General features: G+C 44.7%; 1 protein-coding gene across 1 annotated transcript in view; it reads right to left on the bottom strand.

Annotated features, from left to right (window-relative positions):
* Window positions 1-363: 363 nt before the first annotated feature.
* The window catches only part of XYLB (xylulokinase), a gene marked incomplete at its 5' end in the record, with an annotated part of 118,917 nt that continues 99,479 nt past the window's right edge, over window positions 364-19,801 (bottom strand). The window contains 3 exons of the mRNA XM_019555110.1: window positions 364-446; window positions 9,372-9,466; window positions 12,017-12,104. Coding sequence (XP_019410655.1) covers window positions 372-446; window positions 9,372-9,466; window positions 12,017-12,104 — 258 coding nt within the window. The remainder of the gene's footprint in view (window positions 447-9,371; window positions 9,467-12,016; window positions 12,105-19,801) is intronic.

Below are 19,801 nucleotides of genomic sequence, written 5' to 3' on the forward strand. Positions count from 1 at the left end.
CAGATATACAAACAGGCAGGCCCAGGGAAGACGAGATACAGACACTCAAAGTAGGGAGACATGCCAACGGAGAGAGATGGACAGACAGATTGGCAGAATTATCCAGAGAAAACAACATGCTCAGCACCGTTCTGAAAGGAACCGGACACCGCACACAACCACCCGAACCGATTCATGGAAGATGTAAATCTTTCAGAATCTTTCCATTGCCAACTTTAAAAATAACCATTTTGATTTGTATTAATTAGACTATGTTTCAGGTATGTAGCACGGAAGACTGGCTTAAACAAATCCAGTCAATTCTGATAAGCTTTTTTACAATCTTCTCGGCAGGCATCTCTACAGGTGAGCGGTAGATTTTTCTTTGTTATTTAACCAGATGAGGTTGGATTGCAGAGCACCTTTTGTTCAAGTTCTGCGTATCTTTCCAGAAGAGGAAGATAGACCTTAAAGAAAGAAAGAGAAGCATACATGAACATGTTCAAAAAGGTACATTTTAAAACATTCTGCAGTTTGAACAATCCAAAGTAGTCACCCTTCCCTTGACTGCAGTCTCTCCGAAATTCCCTCAGGAACGAATATTCCTCTTTCCCCCCAGTTTTTTTCATGGCCCATTTTCACAGCTCTTTCACAGCTCAATTTTACGATATACACTGAAGTTGCTATTGTGAAGATGTAGTACATTTTCGCACCGTGCTCTTGTGATATGCAGAAATCATTAATCCAAGGGGAGGTAAGCAACAACCTCTAGTAAGGTCACAAGACCTTTAATATGGTCTAATTAATATTAACCTTCAGTTTAATATGTCCTCCTCTGTAATGACCTTCCTAGTCACCCAACCGAAACCCATGCCCTCCCTGGCCCCCAACATCCACACTGAAATCCTCAGGATATTCAAACACTACGACTAAGATACTCTCTTGCCTGTCATTCCAGCCATATCACCCCATTATACGCACACTTATCCTTTCCTCTCTTCTTCACCACACTAATTCGAGTTTCCTACGCTCAGTCTTTACAACTCTGCCTCTGACTTCTTACCTTTTGTTTCTTAGCATGTAGCCACTCTGTGCCAATGGTGCTAGTCCAGGCTCCAGGATTTGCCTAAGGCTATGCAGGGCCTTGTCCACATTTCCATTCAGAGGCGTAACAGTGCATTAGCCCTTGTTGCCTCCCCTCCGTTATACTACTATTCCCATTGTCTTACCCCAAATCCTTCATTACAATCTCTGCCAGGATGGAGGGGTCACAAGCAACCCCACAAGCATCCTGTACTGAGGCTGCTGGAAGTGGCGTCAGGTTTGCTGCGACTACAAAAAATAAAACCACTGGATTCAAATCCCCTCTTAAATATGCTCTGCTGTTCTGTATCTTGGGTAAACACCAGGAAAAACACTATTGTTGTTCTTATAGTTCAAAGCAGTCAGACCCCTCACAAGATCAGCTGGTTGCACAAGATTTTCATCGCATGTCACTAAAAGTTTACAAGGCCAGTTGAAAAAAGTTTGGTGCCATCAAATCCTACCCTGAAGGGCTCAAAATCTAACCTGCACCCAAACCAAATTTGCAGCTGACACTACGCCAGGAGCAACTGCACACACTGGAGGGTGGGATCAGGATTGTGCATGCCCTTGATAAACTGGAGAACTAGTGGGAAATTAAGTGAACGAAATTCAGTAGGACAAGTGCAAAGTCCTACGCTTAGGTTGGAACAATTATGTGCACAAATATAGACTGAGGAATGATCAGGTAGGCTGCAGTGCTACAAGAAAGAACCTGTGGGTCATCATGGACCAGAAGCTGAACAACAGCCAATAATAGTGTCCTCTTGTTGCAAAGTCAATAGTATACTGGATGGTATTAACAGAAGCATCACTTACAAATCAAGGGAAGTGATTCTTCCACTCTGTTTGGCACTGGTATGGCCTCATCCAGAGTGAAGTATCCAGTTCTTAGCACCACACTTCAAGGAAGATGTGGACAGATTAGAAAGGGTCCAGCAGCGAGCAAGAAAAAAATTCAGAGGTCTAAGAAAAATAATTTACAAGCAAAAGCTGGAAGAACTGGGACGATTCAGTCTGGAAAAGAAAAGACTGAGGGGGGATTCAACAGCAATCTTCAAATGCCTGAAGAGTGGCTCTGAAGAGAATGCTGTTAGTCTGTTCTCTGTGGCCACAGGGGACAAGGAGTAACACTCTTAAATTGCTGCAAGGGAAATTTAGGTTGGATATTAGCAGGAAGTTTCTCGTTGCCGGGGTGGTTAGACATTAGAACACATTATCTAGAGAGGTTATAGAATACCTGTCCTTGGAAATTTGTGCAATTGGGTTAGAGATCTAGGATGGTTTAGAAAGGGATAGTTTACATTTGAGCAAGGGGCTGGACTCCTGACCCTTCCAGCCCTCCTCTTCTATGATTCTATGAACTTTTCACAAGAAAGAAAAATTGTTTAAGTTTCTGTTGCATTTGAAAAAAAAAAACAAAAAAATTGTGATGCTTTGACCTTTTGTTTCAGTTGACTGCAAGGTCTTCAGTGCTGGAGTTCCCCTTCCCCTGAGTAATTGTTTCAATCTGACCAGTGACACCGGGATTTATCTTTTTGTTCTTGGAGTTCAGCACCAAATTTCTTACTCTCCAGTATGACAGTTAAGAGGGACTCGCTGGTTAAATTCAGCAACAGAGAAGCCTGCTTTGATGAATTCTGCTCCTTGCCAGTAAGTTGTTGCACAGTTAAAGCAAATTTCCACAGCAAGTTAAAGACATCAGAGGGAAGTCTAGAATGAATATACAAAGGTAAGCCTATAATAGGTCAGTGGTGGGTACGAATATACTCTCTATACTTGCTTAAGCCTTCTTTATTGGTAGGGTTTTTAAATGTATATTTTAGTTTGGGGGTGTAGGTTGTAACCATGTTGATCTAAGGATACAACAACTTCTTTTAATTCATGCTTTTAGTTCATGATTAGAGCATCAAACTAAGAATCAGGAAACCTGGGCTATATTCCTCTCTCTGCTGCTGGCTGACTCCATTACTATAGGCAACTCATTTAACTTTTCAGTGCCCCAATTCCTCCTATCTATACAATGAAAAGAAAGAGATCTTTGGATAAAAGCAGCTATGGAAGTTCAAAGCACATCACACTGCATCTAATTATAAGCATCTCTATGAATGCCTTGCATGTACTGTGTGCCAAATTGCTCTCAGTGCCTGTTGAATATGCCCACCCGGAAGAATGCTGTTGTCCCTGTTTCTCTCAAATTTTATATATATATCTATAGATATATATCTATATATTTATACACACACACACACACGTCTGTATAAATATATATAGATATAGATATATGCAGGAGCATACAAAATACTGAGCAAACAGTTACAGTTGTACCAAGAGTATCACTGCATCATACAAAATAGCTCTTTTATTTACTGAAACATCTCTGGTCAAGCCTCACTAATTCTCACTATACTAATCTGTATATTTGATGAACCCTGGCGGCCACACCAGACTCTTCAGCAAGGATTTAATAGAGGAGCACTGTATTGTTACCAAGAGCACTGTGTTACTAAGAAAGCAGGTCTCGTACATACACCATATCATTTCCACAAAATATATAGCAGCATGGTTCCTAACATGCTATGAAGTATTGTCGGGGATACATCACTCCAAATTAAAATGCGTCAAGACAAATGAACAGCTGCATTTAGTGATGCAATGTTTTTCACTGTTTTACTGGGGTTGAACACTCTGCCTGCCAACTAGCAAATTTCAAGCATCTGCAGCAGCTTTCGCAGCCATCACTGTGAACAAGTGCTGCAATCTACATTACACCTATACTGGATGAATGCGGGGGAAGAGGAGGGGAACTATTTCTCCTGCTTTACTTCCGTTCACTTTCAGCAAAATTCATTCCTATGCAGAGGTCAGTGGTTCCCAAGCTAAGGGTTCGCAGGCCCCAAGGAAATTCAATTACTGCAGATGGGCTTGAATCAGAAGACAGGTTGTAAGATGCTGGGAAGCAGGGAACTGGTACAAAATAGATTGGGAACTCTTGCCTTGTACTGACTTCATTGAAGAGTTCTGAAGACAGACTAGATACTACTGGCACAACACAGTCCCTTGCAATGCAGGTGTTGGTGACTGGTATTTTATACGCAGACTCATGCAAGCAGTGAGCCCGAATGTCAATCAGTTGAGGGTCTCACCTAGGGCATATATGTGGCTATATTCATACGGGACATCTACATGTTCACTTACAGCACCTCAATAAACTCCAGAGCAATAAGCTCCACAGTTTATTCATGTGCATCATGTGGAGACTGGACAGAGCAGCCTTGGCTGGCGAAGAGCCCAGGGGGGTCAGCCTGCCAGCCCAGAGATGCTCCCCCAGCTCAGTGTGCTGCAGAGGGGCTGGCTGGGGCATGAGGGAGCTTCGGTGTGGGGCTAGCTGGCAGGAGGCCCCCCCACTGAAATACCCTCATGTCCCACCAGTCAGGCAGTGTCTACACATGCGACACTGTGGAGTTTTTTTTACAAGTACTATCCTGCTGAGGAGTAAATTAATTTATTCCAGACCCCACACGTGCAGACACTGAGATGTTTACTGTGCATCTAATTAGTCAACTGCACAGTAAACATCTCGTGTAGAGGCGCCCATAGAGGATTATTCCTTATGCATCCAGTACTTGCATTCTATTGACATCAGTGCTGATAAAGCCTCCTAACTGCCTCCAAAAAATCCTCCTGAAATCAATTAAAGAGGTCTATTTTTTATAACTGAGGCCCAACAGAAATAAAGAACACCCACGGATGCATAAATAAACATGCTGGAACATAAATTCCCTCTTTGTCACATCTCAAAGCAGAATATTAAACAAAAGCAATCACACGTATCAAAACATGAAGCTCATTATTTGCCTATATCGTCTTCGCTTTCTTACTGCCCACCCTCTCATCTTTAGAGCCAACTCTGCAGCATTACAGTGATCCGTAGCATGACTTTGAGAGCTGACGTTCCAAACTCTAGATTTCATCACTGGGATTATTTGGCTGCACACTGGGGGAGTCTACACGAGACGTTTACTGCAGACCTGACTAATTAGCTCTGCAGTAAAGTCTCAGCCTCTATACGTGGCTACACTAAACTAATAAACGTCGCCATAGGGTGTTTACAAGTACTACCCTAGGGTGGTGTTATTTCGTGCACCACAATGCAAGTGTAGATGCTGATGGGGCTGGCTAGCCCCATAACATAGCATCCTAGTGCCTCCACAGCACATTAGGCTGGGTTGGAGCAGCCCCAGGCTGAAAAGCTAAACCCCCTTCCCACCCCCAGGTCCCCTGCCAGCTGGAGCTGCTCTGACCCAACTCAACGTGCTGTGGTCCCGGACACACGTTTAAATGCAGCACCTAGGAGCAATAAATTCCAGCACAAACAGCACCAGAGTTTATTGGTTCACATTAACAGCATGCGTAGATGCACCCATTGACAGTCACTCACATTCCCAGGGCTCAACAGCTCCATAAAAATACCACGATAACAAACTGTTATAGCATCGTACAGGATCAGTTCAGACTAAGTCTACTGTCTTTGATGCAAAATAAACTCATTTTAGGATTAAAATGACTCTCTGAAAGAGGTAGTTATCTATTCTAATCTGAAGTCTGTCTTTGCTCTCTGACCCACATTTCATCCTCCTGCTACACCTCATCCCAAAATTAGGTTGTGAACTTTCTACGGCAGAGGCTATTTTCTTCTCCCTTATTTGGGCAGTAGTTGGCACAATAGATAGCCTTCTGGGTGAAAGCTACTACAGCTAGTAATAATAATATAGTCAACAATACAAGCTGCTCCATTACCACACCCCTCTAATGTATTATAACAGCCAACAAGGACTGGATCTATCCAAAATTTATGAATGGAACAGAGGACACAATTAAAAGCTATGCATCTTCAGTATAGTGGACTGCACCGCATCCTTCCAATGCTTCCCTGCACAATGGCACTAAAACAAATCTTACACCACTTCACAGGTACATGGCTTGTAAAAACACCAGAGATGTGATTATCTCCAGATAATCATATTCCCTCTCATGCCTTTTTGCTTAATTAACTAACAAGCCAAGCATCTCTGCTTGTAATAGATTACTAAAATAGAGCTGCATTTTAATGCTGTAATAATGGATTCTTACTGTCTGTTAGCATATACTTATTGTTATAAGGTCTCCTGGTTATTTCTGTCATGCCTAGTGGTTCTGATTAATCTTCTTCCTTAAGAGCTCTGAAGGAAGTAAGTTCCCTTTATTTTTAAGATAGGCAAATAGCTCATCAGATCTCCTCTCTAGTGTGCTGAGTTCACCCTAGGAAGGTAGTAACCAAAGGTTACCACATTTTCCAATATTTTATGAGTTTGTTCCATCACCTACTTCATGGGAAGTAGGCCCAGTTGCTAGTGGCAAGCTGTTTTACACTACAGGGTTACTAGGTAAGAGAGGTTCGTGATTTGGACTACGGAGAATGATTCATTCCCTCAGAAATGGTCCCTCCCAAGCTGGGTGGTGTCCTGTAAGGGATGCTCGCAAGGGTGCTATGACAGCTGTTCCTTAAGGGACTTCCATTATTAATCCACTACCTCTTGCAAGAGCTATGTTCTTTGTTTAATGGCTCTCAGCGTCTCATTTGCCCGAGCAGTCTGGGAGTGATGCAGAGACGCAGGGATCATGGCAGGCCTCAGACCCCCTAGCAGTGCAGGGGGAGCCCGCTGTTACCACTAATTACCAGTAGGGACACAAGCCAGTGCCTAAGGACAGGCCAGTCCTGAGCTCATCTCCTCCTCTTTGGTATAGCTGGCAGTGCTAAAACCACAGGCTCTTGCATTTAAGTGAGTGCAAAGACTGCAGATGATCCTCAGCCTCTGTACAGGTAATGCAACAAAGCATTACCTATAAGGGGCAAATGACTCTGTGTCAAATAACCTTCCCACACCCTCCACATCCACAGGGGAACCTAAGCACACTACAACAGGAGGAATCCCGTTCCACTGTATGTACACAGACCTTCCTATTCAGGATTTAAATGAACTCAGATGTAGTGTTTCACTTCCATCCGCAATCAGGTTTCCTCCTTCTCATGACCAGTGCTTGCTGCTGAAAACCTGCGTCGAAGAAAGGATGAAACCAAACCAGACTCCTGAGCTCTGACCTGTTTCTCCCTCTGCTGCTGAGGCCTGGCCCTTGCCTGACCACGAAGGGAAGTGATCAGGGCAACTTCACATTGGTTAGCCAGGCTGCCTTACAAGAGCTCCTGAGTGCAGCAGATCTTAACCTCAGGATGACTTTGAAGTTTATAAAAAGAACCGTCATTTAAGCAAAAGCCACTAAACTCAACAGAATGAAATTGGACAGACAGGGAGATGCAGCCCTGCAAAAAAACCCAAACCAAACTGACTCATCACATTATGAATTTTTACTGCACTGTGCATGCTAACACACTGTATTACTGACAGGCCCTGTGGCTTTCTGCAGTTTCACAGCCATGAAACTAGCCAGGGAATCCACTATCAACTGTAAAATTACAGGACAGGGAGAAGGAAATTGGTGTGGAATTTGTAATTGCAAGAAGCTGTTTTTAATGGGATGCAGCTGGGACATAAAACCCAAGTGCAGAAATGGTTATTCTTCAGCCTGCCGCTTGGTCACTACCTTCTCTATCATGCACGCAGTATCAATTGAAGCAATAATTCACAGCCTCCATGTCGTTTCATATCCAATAAAAAATGAGTGAGGGGAGCCAGGTCTAACCAAGTGGAAAAAAGCAGAAGAAGGGCATTGAGACAGAGATAATTAACTCTTATTAGCTTCCCAGGCACTCTATATGGATGCGAGTAAATGGAAAAGGAGCAGAAGAATTTGCCATTGGTATTTCCAGCCAGGCTGTGACTGTGACTATGTTCCTCCTTTTGCACTGCTGTAAGAGGTAACTGCATTCTCAAAACTTCAAACTTCACAGCAAAGGGGGGCACTAAATAGGAGGTGTGCCTGAACTCATGACCCTGCCCCAATCCACACAAGTAAGAAGAGCTACCTTTTGCATGGGGGACAGCCCTGTGCTCTTACAAGTGTTCTTCAAGGTCATATCTCTAGGGACAAAAGCCAGAGCAGGGCTCGCCAATATTAATTTATCTTTTTAAAAATTGGGGAAAGATAATAAGCAATCAAGTAAGCAAAATCAGATCATGCAGTTTTAAGTTCCTGACTGTCTTAATATTTCTGAAAGGGGTGTGTATTAGATTGTCATAATCTCACACTGTTTAAGAATTAAAATTACTAGTAAGTATAGATGCAATGCAGCACGATCGCTTCTCCATCATTATGTCTGGTCCTGCCTGGTATTCCTCTACCCATTTAGGTGGAAATTTGGTGTTTTGGTAGTTACCAAGAATTTAAATAAAAGCTCTAAAGCCTGAATGTCTGCAGTTACCGTGCATCTGGTTTTTAATGCAAGATTCATGGCTGTCTAGATGTTTGCCGGCAATTGAAATGAGTGGATGTTGAAGATATTTAGATTCAGGACAGATACAACTAAAAATAGTATTAGCTAGGTTTCTTGCTGCATACTGTCGATTTATTATATAATGTTAAATTATGCATAGGAAACTCTAATAAAGTTAAGGCTTTTTAGAACTTCAGCTGGGAAAAACTGCCTTTTAATGGGACATTAGAAGTCCCAAAGATGAGCTTTGCCATAGTTTATATGAACTATGAAATCCTGTTACCTGCTTAACACCAGCTTAATTTTTACAGGGAACATTAAAGGATGTCTGTAGCGAAAATTTGTTAGAGGGAGCATTCTTGGTAGTTAGGAATCATTTGGCTGTTCAGACTGAAAGCTATCCGAGAAGATGTGTGTTCCTCTCATCAGTAATTAAGGATCAATGTTAAGGACCAGGCTGGAAGAGATCTTTTCCGATGTTTTCCAAGGGGAGAAAACAAGTCCATTCACACCTGCCTCAGTGTCAACTGCCTGCAGGCAAATTAAGATTATTTTGTCAATTAACAGTTAGGACCTGACTGACCTGCCTTGGCATTAAACCTGAACTATAACCTTTTCTCTCCTTGAAGGAAGATTTTGCTCTCTGCCAGATCCGATTAGGGCAATTCACTCTTACAGATCTGGAAGTAGTGATCACTTAAGCATTATAGGGTCATTATAGCAAGGATCTCCCAAATCAATCCTTATAACAAGGATACACGGTAGATTAACACATCTAAATTCATCCATTTCACTGAAAAATATTAATACCAACCACTACACTTTGAAGTACGCAGGAAATAAAATGAAAAATGGCAACACTGCAAAGCTCACTCACCTCATCAGCCTCAGCAGCTGGTGTAACAACTAATCTAGGCGCTGGTGCTAATTTCACAACATCAGCCAAGGACACGCTTGTCTCTGCCACCAGCCCTGCAACGAGAATCGCAATCCTGATCAATACACAAAAACAAGATGAGGGATGTGCCTTGACTCACAGGCAAATTAATACATTATATTGATTCTCCCTGGTCAGGTCAGTATTCAAAAGTGAAGGATAAATGGCAAAGATCTTACATGCCAATGCACTAGTCAGGAAGTGGGGACTCCCAAGATTGAGTTTTTGTCCATCATTCAATTTGTACTCGAGAGAATAGACCAGCAGCAGAGATGCAGGTTCAACAATATCAGAAATCATTTTGGACACCAATAATACAGCAAAAAGCAGTGGAAATAGAGGAGGAGGAGATTCAAGGACAAACACCCTAAAAAACACAGAGGCGCAGCATGAAAAAATATCAAGAAACCATGCTGCAACTAATGATTAAAATATAAGGACATACGTGGCAGCTGTATAATCAGAGGGAATCCAATTACTGAAGCATTTTGCCTTACAGAGTAAAGTACAGCATTTCAGGTGTTCTTTGTTGCTCCTGCCAAAAACCCTGGACCAACTGTGGATTCCTGTATTTGCAGATATAAATTATAATGGCCATCAATATTTCATTTATATTAGCAAGTCTTCACTTGAACACAATCCCTCTACCCGGCCAAGGCAGCTGAGCTGCATCAATCAAAAGTGCCATTTAAAACCACGCTCAGCGTGCCTCAGGGACTTGGTCAGGAGAGGACTTGAGCAAAGATTTCAAACACAACTACAACAGTGACAGGGAATCCCCATCTACTAGCTGTATGAAATGAACTGCACATATCTTCATGGAGGCTGTACACATCAAGCTGCAATCCTTGGCAAAGAAGCTGCCTGCAGCACAGCAGGTATTGGAATGGTTCGGGTTGACTTTGAAGTGGAGGACAAATTCTGAACAAGACTGGAGTCAGATTGGGAAATGAGATTCCTATAAATGCAGAAGTGTTCTCAGCATGCTTTGCTCCTGCTGATAATCTGATGCCGTTGTTTCCGCTACCCACTGCAGCTTTTTCTTTTTTAAAGAAATAAAATGAACATTTTGTATGTTAAAATCACTGACTCAGGTTCTCTGCTGCGCGGAGTTTCTGCTCTGTCTCCAGATACAAGAGTACAGTCAACGGAGGCTGCACCATGTATCCTAGGCAGAATTTGCTTCTAAAATTAAAACTCGGATGTTTTTGTGGTCACCTCTGCTGTCTCTGCCAGACTCCTGTCTCAACATCACACCCTCTCCAAACCAGCAGAAGGCCTATTCATTTATTTCAGAAATCTCTAAACAGACAAAACTGCCCATGTGGGGCCCAGGGGAATTTGCCCAAATAAGGGCTTCAGGATCTGGCTCATATTTGTTAACTCGTTCAGAAGTAAAATATTCAAGAACCCATGTCATGATCTATTAAACCATTTTAAAATACCTGAAGGAGAAAGAGCTTCCTGGGATTCAACTCTATTAAACCTCTAAGAAGCTATCATTAACATACAAGTGTTTGCATCAATACACATAAATTAATTAACACCTTTCCTTCTGGGACTCTGGCTGTTGCATTATAACTAGTGATGTATTGCAGTAAATGAAATGGCTGAACACACTTAAGAACATCCAGAGATTTATGATTTTACACCATGAAGTGCACACAGCTTGAATGTGGAGCTCAGGGCAGCTTGTACATTCTGGCTGTTGTTTTGTCATTAAAAAGTTGCAAGATTGATGCAGGTTGATTTTAATGCTTCCCGTTTCGCCAGAATTATTGCTAGGCCTTGTGGATTCAGGAAGGGGAGGGGAGCTTTAATAAGTAAAAGAGTCTCTGCAGTTAGAAGATCAGCACCCCAAGGCTCCATGCCCTCCTCAGCTGGTCTCAGGCACTACCAGGCACCACCCTTGGCTGAGAGGTGGTTGCAGGCAGTTTGTGCTGCTGCATCTTCAATCCTCCTTCAAGCAGACTCTCTGCCCCAGGGATCCCAACCCTGGATTCTACAGTAAAAATTAGTTAAGCTGCAATTACTCTCCCACAGTAAGGCATCTACATAAGACCCTTACTGCAGAGTTGCCTAATTAGCTCCACAGTAAAGCATCACTGTCTACACATGCCTTGGTAATAGGCCACAGTAAACTAGCTCTGCAGTGCTGCTCAAGACAAGCACTATTCTACAACAGAGTTATTTACTCTGCCATAATGCATGCGTAGATGGTAACCGGGGCTGGCTGGGGCATGAGGTTGCTACAATGCAAGGCTGCCTGCCAGCTGGCCCTACACTGTAGTACCTTCATGCCCCAGCCAGCCCCTCTGCAGCACGCTGAGCCCCTGGGCTCCCTGATAGCTGGGGCTGCTCCAACCCAGCTCAACGTGCTGCGGTCCCAGGTGCACATGTAAACACTGCACCCAGGAGCAATAAACTCCAGCACAAACTGTGCTGGCATTTATTAAATCGCACTAATTTCACATGTAAATGCACCCACTGTAACTGGGCCTGATCTTTAACCTAAATCATGGAAATTGGTTATATGGAAATTTAAACACACAGGGCGCTCAGACTGCTTTTCAATGCAAGCTTACCATGAATTGCTCTGTAAGCACACCCAAGACAAGCAGAGTTAGCGGTATCAATAGTGTACACTGGGGTGTTGAACACATCAGCCAGGACCTAGGAAGAACAAAAGTATCAGTTACCTGTGAACACAAAAGGCTGGGGAGTAAGTAGTCTCCTAGTATTGCGAAGTAAAACAAATGGCTGCAGCAATTGGTAACCAGGTCTTTGGTGAGTCTACAGGGCTCTAGGGTGAGTCTGAGAGACAGACCAAGGCTCTCGTAGGTTCGGACCCTTGTCATGCAACAAGACACTCACCAAGTCATACGGCTGGTGCCAGAAGTACAATTCCACTCCCTGCCAGATGTCCTGCGTGTCACTCCTTTATTACAAGCTTAGAGGGTTCTGTTCTGTCTCCAGATACAAGATGTATAAAACTGTCGGCACTCCTACAACCTCTCAAATTTATTCCAAAACCCAAGACTTGCAAAGGACAGAGCTGTTCATTCCCAACACAGAAAATGGTAGGCCAGATCTTATGCTTTTCCAGGTTTATGTTCACTCAGTAAAGTGGGAAGGGAAATGAAAAAAAAAAAAAGAGATGTTGAAGTTGATTATAGTTCCCCAAGCAGCATGGTGCGCTACCCCAGCCTACATCGTCTGTGCCCAACATACCACCACCAGTACTGGGGCATGCAAGGACAGTGGGGAAGAAGTTGGCTACACAAAATCTACAATCATTAAGGACGTTTTTACATTAAGAAAATCCTAACCTAGAAGGATACAGCAAGTCTCCATTCCCTACACACTGCCTGAACGCCGAACTACCCATTTACTCCGGGATGATTTAAGGTCTAGGTCAGTGCTTCAAGATCCTTTTAAGGCTGCCACGAGATCCCTTTAAAGGTGCTCCACTGCCCATACCCTCTGTGAGGAGATAAATCCACTCCTCTCCCCATCCAGCACCCTGCACCCACACCAGCTACCCCAGTGGTGCCTGCAACTGCTCTTCTGAGGACTGCCACTGCTGCCTCCCTCCCCACCACAGCAGCTCAGGTGCCAGCTGCCCCATGCTCCAAGCAGCATACTTTGCTCCGGGTGGGCAGGCAGGCGGACATGGGAATGAAGCCATGCTTTGAAGCCCAAGAAAAGAAACAAGACTTGATCAGGCACCAAAGGGAAAATGATTTGGTCCTTTTTAAGCCATGATGGGGGATTTAAGGGCTCTTCACTAAGAATATGTTGTCACCGAACTGCTTCCCATTTCACTGAGGACCTGTCAAGTTTTGACAACTCAGCTACATTTGAAAAGCCACAGAGCCGCACAAGGAAAGACCTGGAGTACACTTCAGAGCTCACTTAGGTCAGCTTCTCACCTCTCTGTAGTCAACAGTATTGTATCGTATCGTACCTTATTTACACTGGTATAAAATAAATCAGAATCATCCCCAGAGTCCCCAAAGCATTAAGAGCCTTATAACTAACATGGAATTGTGCTCGAGCCCGGATTAGAAGCCAAAGGATAAATTCTGCAAGATAACCTGAAATACTGATCTCTATTAAAAAAAACTCCAGACAAACAGTTTGGCCACTTGAGCCCTGACACCACTGCCTAACATAGAAGTCAGCATTACTTCATTGTTTCCTTGTACCCCCATATATTTATCTGTATTTATCTGTTTACTCTCATCTTACATTTGGATGGTAAGGTCTTTGGAGCGGGGATCTCCTTTCTGCTCTATGTCTGTACAATGCATTTCACAAAGGGGTCCTTACAACAACTGGAGTTCGTAAGCTCTAGATAATACACATCAAAATAAAGATTGTTTGCCTATGATTTGGTGATCACATTTAAGTTTGTATGCACAAGGAAACCATTTGGAATGCAAGATTCCTCGTTCACAACTGAACTAAAAAACTGTTCACATATGTCAACATCAGAAAGAAAAAAAAAGTATTCACGACATGTTTCATGTAAGCAGTCATTAATCAACGGTCAGAAAAGCAAAGGAAAAAGGTTCTGCGTGGAAACACCAAGCTCTATTTCAAAACACATTTTGCTATGTTTAGTGTTTCAATTATCTTCTCTTCTAGCAAAGTGAGGGGTTGTGAAAGTTGGTTAATTAAATGGTGGTTTGCCGTAGCTCAAGAATGAATTATCCACGATTGACCACAATAAAGCGTGGAAGTTGTCTTGTTTTCATGCAAATGATTTGGTTCCTGTGGTTTTGATTAAATTAAAAAAAGAGGATCCAATTAACCAGTGATTGAATTAAGTGGTTGACATTGTATTGATCATATTATTTTAAGACACTTAAAACAAATTTTAAATGCAGCTCTACTGTTATAGTCAAACAGTATTTATTCTTCCCTCCCTCTGCTCCCAGCCCAAAGTCTGCTTCAGCTGTGTGCTACAGGGAATCAAGCATGTGAAAAACATTAAGTTCCCCACTGATGTCCAATAGTGAGGACACTACACTTGGCTCTAGTAAATGCATGGCTTTAGAAACTGAAGTTTTCTACACACTTCCACAAAATATACTGGACCAAGTTCATCCTTGGTGTAACCTCAGTGGCATTACACAGTAAGGATCAATCAATCGCTTTTAGTCTTCCCTGTGTCTAAGTATTGACCAGCATAATTGGAGCAGATAAAAAGAAGTAATAACTACAAGCAAAATGCATCTGAGGGTGAACTTACACATTACACTTAGACAATATTCAAGACACTTAAACATGAGTGTCTGCACATTAAAGCTCACTAGCTCATGCTACCATCTTAAAATTCACCACTTCAGGAGAGCATTAACTATGGGCCATACTACCTGGCACCTGTTAGGGTAACTTCAATCTGCTCCACAAGCTAAAATAGGAATCTGCACTCCTTTAGCATCCTAGGGTGCACCACTCTCAGCCCAACCCAACCACGACAGACAGAATCCAAATGTCCTGCATCCTAGCATGCCCCTGCCTGTCAGCCCTGTAGTGGGAAATCATAGCTATATAGGCAAGAAACAGCACTGCCCTTTAATGTGCGACTGCTTACAGAACATTCCACCTTTAACCCCACTTCACATTCCAGTTTTAGTATTGTCTAAAGTCAGTGGTACTTAACCTTTTTGACCAGCAGGTGGGATGGGCAGTGCCCAGACTGTCCACAGACCAGATCCAGCATGGGGGGAGGGGGGGTCACAGTAGAGCCCCATCCAGCCACATGGAGGGGGAGAAAGGGCAGCTTGGCTCCAACCTGGCACCATGCGGGGGAAGGGGGAGGAAGAGATGGGATGTGGCCCAACCCCACGGAGGGAAGGAGGCGGCATGGCTCACACCCATGGGGGAAAGGGTAGTGGCCCAGCCCCAACCTGGCCCCACAGGGGGAGGGGGCTTGACCCAGCCCCAACCTGGCCCCATGAAGGAAAGAGGGTGTTGGCTCAGCAGGGAGAAGGGGGCATAGCTCAGCCCCATTCAGCCAGGGGAGAGGGGAATGGCTAGTCCCCATCCAGCCACTGGCATGGGAGAGGGGCCTGGTTTGTCCCTACCTGCTGTGAGGTCTTGGGTTTTGGGAATAGGGCAGGGGGAGAGGGCGGCCATATTTACTGCTACTTTTCCCCTGCCACCAAAATTCCTGATCCAGCCCCATGGAGAGATATCTACAACTCCGTGGCCACATCTGGCCCACAAGCCGGAGCTTGAGCACCCCTGGTCTAAGTGCAACACGTAACTTAACTTTGACGTCTTCTTCCCAACTGGCTTTAAATCCTAGGATCATACAAAACTAAGAACCAGGTGTTCTGGATGACTCAGGAGCCATGAAATCTTACATTTCTAAGGCCATATTCAAGTGTTACATTTATAGTAAAAATTGCATGTTTTTAACACTGCAAAAAGCAAGGATAAAGCCATTTAAGCACGTTGTTGTGGAATAACAGTGATTCTGCCACAAAATGTTAGCTCTTTCCAATAACTCCAGGCAATCCAGGAAGTTTTTGGTGAGTACTGGAGACTATTACTTGGTGCAAGCGCTGGAGCGGCCAACTAGGGACCATGCTCTTTTTGACCTGCTGCTCATGAACGGGATGGATTGGTGGGAAAAGTAGTAGTGGATGGCAACTTGGGCAGCACTGACCACAACATGTTTGAGTTCAAGATACTGAGGAAAGAAAGGATGGAGAGCAGCAGAGTAAGGACCCTGGACTTCAGAAAAGCAGACTTTGACTTGCTCAGGGAACTCATGGGTAGGATCCTCTGGGAAGCCAGACTCAGGGGGTGAGGTGTCCAGGAGAGCTGGCTGTACTTTAAAGAAGTCTTACTAAGAGTTCAGGAACAAACCATCCCAACACACAGGAAGAATAGCAGAAGACCAGCTTGGCTTAGCAGGGAACTCTTCAGTAAACTAAATCACAAAAAGGAAGCTTATAAGAAGTGGAAACTGGGAGAAATAATTCCCTTACTGAATGGGGGAGGCAACTTAGTGACAGAGGATGCAAAAAAGGCTGAAGTGCTCAATGCCTTTTTTGCCTCACTCTTCACAGGTAAGGTCAACTCCCAGACTACTGCATCGGGTAGCACAGTTTTGGGAGGAGGTGAGCAGCCAACAGTGGTGAAAGAACAGGTTAGGGATTATTTAGAAAACCTGGACATGTACAACTCCATGGGGCCAGATGAGATGCACCCGAGGGTGCGGAGGGAATTGGTTGATGTGATTACAGAGCCACTGGCCATCATCTTTGAAAACTCATGGCGATCAGGATGATTGGAAAAGGGCAAACATTGTGCCCATATTTAAGACAGGGAAAAAGGAGGATCCAGGGAACTACAGACCAGTCAGCCTCACCTCAGTCCCTGGAAAAATAATGGAGCAGGAATCCATTTCTAAGCACTTGGAGGAGAAAAATATGATAAGAAACAGTCAGCATGAATCCACCAGGGGCAAGTCATGCCTGATCAACCTGACTGCCTTCTACAACGAGGTGACTGGCTATATGAGTGTGGGGAGACCGGTGGATGTGGTGTACCTTGATCTTAACAAGGCTTTTGATATGGTTTCCCACAACATTCTCACAGGCAAGCTAAGTAAGTCTGGGCCGGATGAATGGATGTAACGCAGACAGAAAGCTGGCTGGAACATTGGGCTCATGTCTGGTTGGCAGCCGGGATCAAGTGGAGTGCCCCAGGGGTTGGTCCTGGAGCCAGTTTTGTTCAATGTCTTCATCAACGACCTGGAAGATGGCACAGAGCGCACCCTCAGCAAGTCTGCAGATGACACCAAGCTGGGGGGAGTAGTAGATACGTTGGAGGGTAGAGCTAGGATTCAGAGAGATCTGGACAAATTGGAGGATTGGACTAAAAGGAATCTCCTGAGGTTCAACAAGGACAAGTGCAAAGTCCTGCACTTAGGACAGAGTAATCTCATGTACAAGTACAGGCTGGGGCCTGACTGGCTGGGCAGCAGCTCTGCAGAAAAGGACCTGGCGGTTACTGTGCACGATAAGATGAATATGAGCCAGGAGCGTGCACTTGTTACCAAAAAGGCTAATGACATACTGGGCTGCATTGCTAGGTGTGTTGCCAGTAGGTCAAAGGAAGTAATTATTCCCTTCTGATCAGCACTGGTGATGTAAGACAGCACTGGTGATGTAAGACAGGCCCCACTACAGAAAGGATGTGGACAAATGGGAAAGAGTCCAGCAGAGGGCAACAAAAATGGTGAGGGGGGCTGGGGTACATGACTTCTGAGGACAGGCTGAGGGAACCGGGCTTATTAAGTCTAGAGAAGAGAAGACTGAAGGGGGATTTAATAGCAGCTTCAACTACCTGAAGGGGGTTCGAAGGAGGATGGAGCTAGGCTGTTCTCAGTGGTGACAGATGACAGATCAAAGAGCAATGGTCTCAAGCTGCAGGAAGGGAAATTTAGATTAGATATTAGGAAGAATTTTCTTACTAGGAGGGTAGTAAAACACTGGAACAGGTTACCCAGAGAGGTGGCAGAACCTCCATCCTTGGAGGTTTTCAAGACCCGGCTAGACAAAGCCTTGGCTGGGATGATCTAGTTGGGGATGGTTCTGCTTTAAGCAGGGGGTTGGACTAGATGTGACCCCCTGAGGTCCCATCCAACCCTAATTTTCTATGATTTCTATGAATAATAAATCATCAGCAGTGTAAACTTTTCCAGCACCATGTGTAAAGTTAAACATAATACCACATGCCATGGCTCAGTCCTCCAGCATCCCAGGAAGCTTTGCTCCTCACCCCCTTCTTCTGAAGGTTTCAGGGAGTCCATTTGTCATGCTGAACTCTACTGCCCCAGGGATGTGGACCCAGGCTAACAAGTTGCCATGCAGAATTACAGCTAAGTACTGTCTTTCTTTGTAAAGTGAATCATTCCCACCCAAAAAACCCAGCACCTACCCACCTTCCAAGCCATCCTGCTATGCAAAACACACGTTCCTATTGCACCTGGATCTCTGGTGCAACCAGTTAAGGGCACCAAGCAAGAACACATGGGTGGTTAAGCTTGTGTTCAGGAAATTCAAAACTGGCTCGTGGTAAAGGGTACGACTAGAATACAGGGAAACCCCATCAGCCCCTCTCCTGAAGTGGAGGGAGAGTCAGAGCTGTTCAGGGCTGTGCTAGCCAAAGGCCACACCATGGACAGCACTGCCAGGAGGTGTGTATGTTACACAAAGTGTCATAATGTCAGGTGAGGCCCAGGGCTGAGCATGGTGCTGCAAGTGCAAGGGGCTGCTACAGCACATGAGCCCCCATGCACTTAGCTGATGAAACTTCTGTAAGATTGGCAGCATCCTCCCCCACTGCTGATCTCCCATGGATTGCTAAGCTGGGTGATCCTAGTACTAGCACCCACTGGACACCAGACACTGATCCCACATGTGCTCTGGACTTGCCCATCCCAAACTAGTTGGCAGGGGAGCAGAGGAAGTCAAGGGCCTTGAGCTTCCAGCTGGTGATGGCAACACATTTCTCTACAGTGAGGAGTGCCCTTATGTTGATCCCCTGGCATGCCAGGGTAAGGAGCAGCATAGCAGGTATCTCCCTGGTGACTTAGTGCATCCTGAACTTCTGCTGCTACTGCTCATCAGCCCAGAACCTCAGGACAATGTGCTCCCAACCATTGATGCTCGTCTCAAGTGCCCCAGAGCAGCAGCAGGTGGCCTGCAAGTGGCCCAGAGCAACACTGCCCTGCCTGCCATCTGGCACGGCAGTGTTCTCGGTGGCCATGTAGCTGTTGTCAGACAAGAACAGGGAGCAGAGCTTGAAGATGCTCATGACCACAGCCACTCACTGCACTCCACACCAGCCTACGCTGTACTTGAATGAGCTTGCTGAAGCAGTAGTAGCAGGCCTTGATTCAGTGCACTAGACCTGTCAGCACTGCTGGATCAGGAGCTGCAGGGCACATGGAGAGGGTTGTGGGGAGGGACGCACTGCAGACTGTAGTTCCCTGGGCAGCCAGCCGAAAGGAGCTTTCCTCTGCAAAGCATGCTTAGTCTTTCTTGCTTACCAGGAGGACCAGTTCCTTCTGTTTGTTCCCCAAGCTCGTGGCATTGGTGTACAGATCTGTAAGTGTTCCAATGGAAGCCCTAGGCTTCCTTGCACTCCCAGGTGGACACTGTTCCAGGGCTGGGGTAGGTATGGATTTGCTTGGGTGCCCTAACCTGCTGGTTATGCAGTAGCTGCCTAAGATGCACTAATGGTGCAATGTGAAATATCTGATCTGTGAGCAAACAGAGATTTGACTGCCAGACCTGTTCCAAGTGTGGAAGGTGAAGATTTTCCGAAGTGTTAAACATTGA

The sequence above is a fragment of the Crocodylus porosus genome, unplaced genomic scaffold, assembly GCF_001723895.1.
Source record: "Crocodylus porosus isolate Cpor-Errol unplaced genomic scaffold, CroPor_comp1, whole genome shotgun sequence".
Classification (NCBI taxonomy): domain Eukaryota; kingdom Metazoa; phylum Chordata; order Crocodylia; family Crocodylidae; genus Crocodylus; species Crocodylus porosus.